The 7,801-nt window shown below is 51.7% G+C and overlaps 1 protein-coding gene across 6 annotated transcripts in view; it reads right to left on the minus strand.

Annotated features, from left to right (window-relative positions):
- Window positions 1-7,801, minus strand: part of LOC144093766 (roundabout homolog 2-like) — a 201,359-nt gene that overhangs the window by 70,631 nt on the left and 122,927 nt on the right. For all 6 annotated transcript variants that reach the window (XM_077627467.1, XM_077627463.1, XM_077627468.1 and 3 more), the window contains exon 2: window positions 5,430-5,735. In XM_077627467.1, the coding sequence (XP_077483593.1) occupies window positions 5,430-5,735 (306 nt within the window). The remainder of the gene's footprint in view (window positions 1-5,429; window positions 5,736-7,801) is intronic.

Below are 7,801 nucleotides of genomic sequence, written 5' to 3' on the forward strand. Positions count from 1 at the left end.
GGCCTCCGTCTCAATTGCTCCGAAAGGTCCTTCAATAACCACTTTTGCTACGGGCAGACACACGCTGTGAGCTTCCACGGCTTGCTTGATCCATGCGCACTCGCCCGTGAACATATCGGGTTCTACGTAAGAGGGGTGAACTACATCCATTGTAGCTGCGGAATCACGAAGCACTCGGCACTCTTTCCCGTTCACGAGGAAGTCTCGCATGTAAGGCTCGAGAAGCTTCATGTTCTCGTCAGTGCTACATAATGACAAACACACGACTTCTCTTTTTGTTTCTGGACACTGCGCCGAAAAGTGACCCGGCTTCTGGCACGTATAACACACGCGCGCTTGCCTCGCCTCGAACCGCTTTCTGCGTTCGGCTTCGGCTGCCGCCGTCTCCTTACGTTCGGTCGGACTGCTTTCACTCGCATCCGCACTACGCGTGTCCCCCCTTGCTCTCATGGGTGTGAACTTCGGCCTCTCAGACTTGGAGCCAAATTCACCCTTTTGACCGTCCTTAGCTCGGCGAGCCCGACGCGTCACAAACTCCTCGGCTAGCTCGGCGGCTTTAGCCACTGTACTAACGTCTGGCCTATCCAAGACCCAGTACCGCACGTTCTCAGGTAACCGACTATAAAACTGTTCCAGCCCGAAACACTGCAGAATTTTCTCGTGGTCACCAAACGCTTTCTCTTCTTTGAGCCACTCCTGCATGTTTGACATAAGCCTGTAGGCAAACTCTGTATATGACTCATTTCTGCCTTTTTCATTTTCCCGAAACTTCCGACGGAACGCCTCCGCTGACAGCCTGTACTTTTTTAGCAGACTCGATTTCACTTGGTCGAAATCCTCTGCCTCCTCTCTCTTCAAGCGAGCGACTACGTCGGCCGCCTCGGCGGGTAACAAAGTGAGCAAGCGCTGTGGCCACGTTTCCCGAGAGAACCCCTGCTTCTCGCACGTTCGCTCAAAGTTAACCAGGAACAAACCAATGTCCTCTCCAAGCTTAAACGGCCGCATCAGGTCAGTCATTGTGAACGATACCCGTTCTCCTGCACCGTGTGCCTGACTTCCATTACGAGCGCGTTCCATCTCTACCTCGAGACGCTTCATTTCCAAAGCGTGTTGACGGTCGCGCTCTTCTTTATCTTTTTGTTCTTTACGTTCGCGCTCGTCTTTCTCTTTTTGCTCTTTACGTTCGCGCTCGTCTTTCTCTTTTTCTTTTTGTTCCCTCTCCTCAATGGTCTCAAGGCATTCCGACAGCTCGTCATCATCAGCCTCCAACTCAAGAATAGCCCTTAGCAGTTCTGGTTTTCTGAGTTTGTCTGAGACATCCAGACCCAACTCTCTTGCAAGCTCCAGCAATTTCGGTTTGCGCAACGACTTCAAATCCATGGCTGCTCCGAATGCTGCTTTCTCTACTGCCTACTATTGTCTTGCCGCAAACTAACCCGGCAGCAACGACAACACAATTACCAGCTCTGTTTCTGACACTAACAAAAGCCTGGCAAAACTCAGAAGAAGAAAGTCCCGCACTCACCAAACCTCGCAGCCAAGAATTCAGCGCAGTCGTTCCGCTGCAGGCAACCAGTCATCACACAGGGCTCGTTGCACTGCTCCCGGATGGTCGTTGTGCTGCTCAGCATACAGTTGAACGCATATCTTCGCTGCTGGCCTCCGTTGTCGGGATCCCACCGCTGGCAACCAGTTGTTGCATTTGGGTCGCAAGCCCCAAGGGTAGCGTTGGCCTGGCGGCCTGGGGCAAAGCTGGAAACATCCGAAGGTGCCGGCAAAGGATGAGTCGACTGGCAACAGAACAACTTGTTTATTCTGGCATCGCAAAAGAGCAGCCGGTCAGGGCGACCACGTTACTCGAAGGAAGAAATCGAAGTCTCCCTCGGCGTCCGGGGCAGCGGCGTTTTATACCATCGGAGTCGAGGGCAAGAGGGAACGAGTTGAGAAGAGTCATCCGATACGGCGTCGCTTCGACATGTCCAGACGTGACGGGCGCGTCCGCCAGGCCGGCGCCGGTCAGACCTCCTCGCCTCTCAGTTGGGGAGCTCCTCTCCCCGGCTGCCGCGCTTTGACAAGCGTTGCACGACGACACGTGGCACTGAAACCTGCCTGGACACGCTTGGCGGGAGGCGTTGCGGCCGCGATGAACGAAGCCGCGGCGTCCGTTGCATCCGCGCCGGCTATACCGCGCGTCGTAGGTAGGCGAGACGTAACAGTACCTAAGAAAAACTAGTAATGCTTTTGTCCCTCGCGCAGCCGAAATCGCATCACTGCAGGGTCCAAGGACATGCTCCATGTGCACAGGTCTGTCCTGTCGGACTCCTAAAGCACTTAACAGTGCCTTGCGATGGTTATTCAAAATTTTGCAGCGGCAGACCAAGTGTTGAAGATCCTCACGCACACCACATGTTGGACACAGAGTGCTACTTGATGCACCAATTTTATGTAGATAGAATTTAGTGAAGGTAACATCCAGGCGAATTTGGTGAAGGCAATTTCGATCACGGATATCTATATTGCGTAGCATGCGGAAGTCACAAGCGGGGTCGATACCAAGAAGGGGTCTATATTGACGCAGCAGGTCACACCACAAATAGCGATTCGTCTGCCAGGACTTAGCAGCCTTTTCCTGTATTTTTCGCCCTCTTCTCTTCTTTCATTCTCACCTGGATTAGCATGCTAGGCTAACAACCAGGCAGACCTCTCCTGCATCCATTTAAAACATAAAGTACTGCTATCATTATAAGTATACCTATAGCTTACCCCTTGGAGCAGTACTCGGGGAGATGCGCAATAATTATTAGATTATTTTCTTTCAACGCTGTCAATCCACATGATAGTGTTACGTGACGGCAAGCAGATGAATTAAGACAGGACTAGATGACAGATGGCGATGTAATGACTTAACGGCGTTGGGCCTAGTGCGACCGCTTCTTGCCGCGCCACTGCCCACTTTGTCGTCTTCTAGACAGTGACAATAGTAAAGAATTATGTCCGCATATCGAACCATTTCTCCTTTCACCCCCACCCTCGCTGTTCACCGCTTCGCTCGCAATTCACGCGAGCAGACTGTGTTCTCTCGCCCTGTTGGGCGCTAATTTTCTCGACTCAGCTTTCTATACCGAGCGCGACCCTGTTCCTCCCACAGAATTCCTCGTCATGTCTCGTGTCTGTTTTACACCCACAGATCCTCGCACTTGTCCGGGCGCGAAGCAACGCCCCGGTGACAACTGGCGCAGTTCTCGCGATGCCAGCCAGCCCGAAAAGGGAGAGAGCAGCAAAAATACAAGAGGAGGGCGAAAGTGCCACGACAACCACGACTTTCCTCGTCTTGCACTCGTTCGGGTCCCCCCCACCCCGCCGCCAAAGCTGGGCGACAGGTCGGCCCACGCCATCTCTTTCTGGGGCAATGCCTCGCGGTGTCAGCGGACTCGCATAAAGATACGGCCCGGCGCGGGGTGGCAAGGGAGGAAGCGTCGTCGCGGGGTGGCGAGGAAGCGTCGGCGCGATCTTCCCGACTTCGGCGCGGCGCGCGCTTTTTCCAGACAGGGTGATTTCGGTGATCGGCACGTTCGGTTATTCATGTCCTTATACGCGCTGGGAAAACGACGGCGGCGTGGAAAGGGTGGGCGTGTGTTAGGGGCGAGGAGGACAGATGGACGACAGCCGCCGCGCCGCACGGTACAACGACAGCACCAGCAGAAGAGGCAGAAGCAGCAGGTCGTCACCGGCGTCGTAAAAAAACGCTCGGAACGAGGTTGTACAGCACGACTGTTCAAGCCGCTTTTACGTCCGCCGCGTTATCGGACCGAACCCGCGCATTAATGGCGCCCCCTACCACCGCTTGGGGCTCTCTCTCTCTCTCTCTCTTGCTCGCGGTTATCGCCGCAACCAAGAAAGTGCAGCAGCAGCAGCGACAATCCCTGGCACAAAAACCTTACGTGGACCTAGCTTTGGGTTTCCAATGCCGATTATGCGCGCACAGTCGCCGCGAGGTCGCGTTCGCGAACGGCCGTAAAATCGCGGGCGACGGGTTCGGCTCCGTCTCTGTGCTCGAGCATGCGTGTGTATGTGTGTGCGCGCGCGCCTTCGTGTATACGGATCCTTGAGATCTGGAGGGGACGGTGACTATAAAAGCGAGGCGTCTTTCCTTCGTTCCACTATCCTTATCTTTCTTTTTTCGTTGTTTATTTGCGGCTTCTAGTTCCACTGTTTCTGCTTCTTTAGAGAAGCATGCGGCCGTGCAGGACGTTGCAAAGTGCGCCATTGCGATTCTGGAGCGCGGCCCGCTAATTTAACTCGCGCGCTCGGGCGTCGCGTAACGCTCCCGATGGAAGCTGCTGCTATATACGAGCCCCATTTTGCATGCGCGATGTGAAGCGAATGCTTCGGAGTTTCCGCTTCTCCGCACATTCCAGGAGACTCGGGTTAAGCACGTCGTAGTAATCCCGGACGACACGCCGGGCTTGGCGGCGCTGCGTTAAAGACGTTCGCCGCTTCCGCCTGCTTCTCTCGAAGTTCCTGGAATGCGCCTTTAACAGTATTGCTGCCAGCTAATGGAGGCAACTAATTTGTGCAACAAAGTCATAACGCGAGTACTTTCTTGTTGCTTTTTCGTTGCATAGTGCGAAAGCCAGTGTGTTTAGCACCTATTGAAGGCAGGCATGGAACTTGATCACGACCCTCTATCTTTTTCTTTTTTTTGTTTAAAGTGAAAGTACAAATCGCGTAAAAAAGGCGAAATTCTCTCACAAGATAATATTAAGCACTCTTGACACTTTAAAGAGGTCCAAACGACATGGGCTGGCACGTAGAAGAGTATCCACGGGGGAAGATGTCAGGAGGAAGTGGGTTAATGGTAAGGTGTATGTAGGTGCAGGCTCTTGAGAAACTGCGATGCGACATAAAAACGGGGCAAAGCTGTAAGCAAAGAGCGATCGTATTTGCGCTCTATCCCGTTTTGAAGCGATAGCTTCACTACGCTAGGTTTTAAGGGGGCAGCGTCAGCACAGTCACGTCACGTGACAGGTCATGTGACCTACTGACGTCATCTTATTCTGCCCACCGTGGCAGGTGGCAACTGCCCCATCGGGCATTTCATCAACGCTTTACAGACAATCCGTCCGGCAGTGTGTTTGGCGTTTGTGAACGTAGCCATGCGAAGGAAGCTTTCGTTTCTCACCAGGGTTAACCAAAGTTTAAACCACGGGTAACTTTATTTATTTATTTATTTATTTATTTATTTATTCAATGCTGCAAACCTTGCACGGGTGAAAGCAGGGTGCGTAAAACGGTAAACAAAGACAATATAAACAATGCTAATATTTAGCGTCATTCGATTTCATTTACACACGATACGCTGCGCTTTGTCGTGATTCATCGCGCGGCCCGTGAATGCAGTGTATGTACACGGGCGTCCAGACACTCACCGGCGAGCTCCACGCTGGAGTTGCGCGACCGGGCCGAGCCCAGCGGGTTGGTGGCGCTGCACCAGTAGAGGCCCGTGTCCTGGTCCCGCCGGCTGTGCTGCACTTGCAGGAAGAAGAGCTGTCCCTCGGGCAGCACCATGCGCGTCGCCGAGTCGCGCACGGGCCGCCCGTCGTGGAACCAGGCGATGCGCGGCGGCGGGTCGCCGTCCGCGCCGCACCGCAGCGTCACCGGCTCGTGCTTGCGAACCACCACGTCCATCGGCTGCTCGGTGATGCGCGGGGCGCGGCCGCCTCCCCGGCTGGACGCTGCACGAGGAGGAGGAGGACGATTTAGACAGCGTCATTCGATTTCATTCATTACGCTAAATCATAACAAAGTAATAGTAATTTGCTCCATTTTACAATTAACACATACCTTTGAAAAATGAAAATTGGTTTTTGGGGAAAGGAAATGGCGCAGTATCTGTCTCATATATCGTTGGACACCTGAACCGCGCCGTAAGGGAAGGGATGAAGGAGGGAGTGAAAGAATAAAGAGGTGCCGTAGTGGAGGGCTCCGGAATAATTCCGACTACCTGGGGATCTTTGACGTGCACTGGCACCGCATAGCACACGGGCGCCTTAGCGTTTCGCCTCCATAAAAACGCGGCCGCCGCGGTCGGGTTCGAACACGGGTACTCCGAATCAGTAGCAGAGAGCCCTAACCACTGAGCCACCGCGGCGGGTACATACCTTTCCATCAAATGTTACTTTTTGGCTGAAGGTGCACTTACCGACTTGTCACTTCTTTTAAAGATTTTAGAGAAAGCAGATGTTTCAAGCAAACTATGCATATGAGCAATCATAGCCAATTTTTTACAAGGAATACATTTTTAACTACTCCTCAACCACGTTCTCATTCCTGAGAAGAAGGCTGAGGTTTTTATTTAATCTGTTGGGAGCTTCGCGAACCTTGTCCAGCTAAGGATCGATGGCTGCTGAGGTTACCCGACACTGTTTAAAGCTTGCACTATTAGCCATTTTCTAAATTTATTTTCTTTGTCAGTACTAGGTAGTACGAGTTAATTTATTAGGCCCTCTACAGCACCAATGTTTTTTCACAATTTTGTAAAATTCTGCAGAACAAAAATTCGCTATACCTTGAGCTTGGCGCGTGATAGTCTCAGATCCTTATGCGCCCCTAAACCAAACACAATACAACACACTTAATTGTAAAAAAGCTTCGCAGAGGGCACGGAAACATCAAAGTAAAGCGTAATGACCATTGTAATGATCAGTACCAGCTATAGGTTGGATTCTTTGATTTCAGTTCGATGCCACTCCAGATTTCATTAGTGGTTGAAAAAAACTGAAAGCTGACCCTGAGTAGTGAAAGTTTAGTGCCATATTTTGTAAATTTTTTTTTGCGGTTCATTCTTTCGGCTTTTTATCTTCCAATGCCCGAATATAACGTATTTCAGGACAGGCAAGAACCGGTAATTTCCATCAGAAACCTAAACAGAACACATTATTTTCACTTTCAGGGCCGGCTTTCTCCTTTCCATGAATAATAATTGCTGCATCAGACCTGCATTATTATCGCTATTAATTATACCCCTGTATCTCCCCATCGTTACATCGAATATGGGCTAAGCCAAGCCATCCGATCAGCAGATCTTCTCCGATCTTCGACCTTCTCCGATTAATAGATTTCTACAGAACGCCGGATAAAAATCACACCGCATTCTTTCTTTGGAGGACACTGCTTGTAGTGTTCATCGTCGACATCCGTGATTACCAGATCTGAATAGGCAGAGCACGTCGGCTCAGACGACAACGCGTGCGCTACATAGTGTTTGCATCGCTGAATCGGACAGCTACAAACCTTTAGCGTATTCGAGGAAACCAGCTCTGGCTGCGAACGTTATCTGACGCATACACTGTGTGATTTCAAATGCTTGGAATTATCTCACACGAAGTGAGAGGTTTCAGCTCTCAAGCGAAAAATAAAGTAATCTTCGGAGACAGGTACTGGGTTTAGGTTATAGGGTTATCTGACTTCCGCTGGAAATTGAGATGCAGTTGTAGCTTTGTCGCTGTTGCGGCAGGCCGATCTGGATTCCTCGTGACGCCGAAAAGAGAAAGGGGAAAAGAAAGAAGAGAAAAGCCGAGAGGCGAAGGCAGCAGCACTCATTCGTATGCCGCGTCCCTACGCCTTGACGCCGAGGGCACCGATAACGGCGCTAGATGCTCGCAGGCTGGCATACAGTCTTGTCAAGTCGCACTAAAGCCGATGTGCTCGAGGCGCCCTTTTGCGCACGACGTCAAAGCTTTGCGCACGCGCCCAGAGCAGCAAAGAGAGGCCGAATCGCGGCGCGGGTCTTATACAAAAC

This window comes from Amblyomma americanum, chromosome 6 (assembly GCF_052857255.1).
Source record: "Amblyomma americanum isolate KBUSLIRL-KWMA chromosome 6, ASM5285725v1, whole genome shotgun sequence".
Lineage (NCBI taxonomy): Eukaryota > Metazoa > Arthropoda > Arachnida > Ixodida > Ixodidae > Amblyomma > Amblyomma americanum.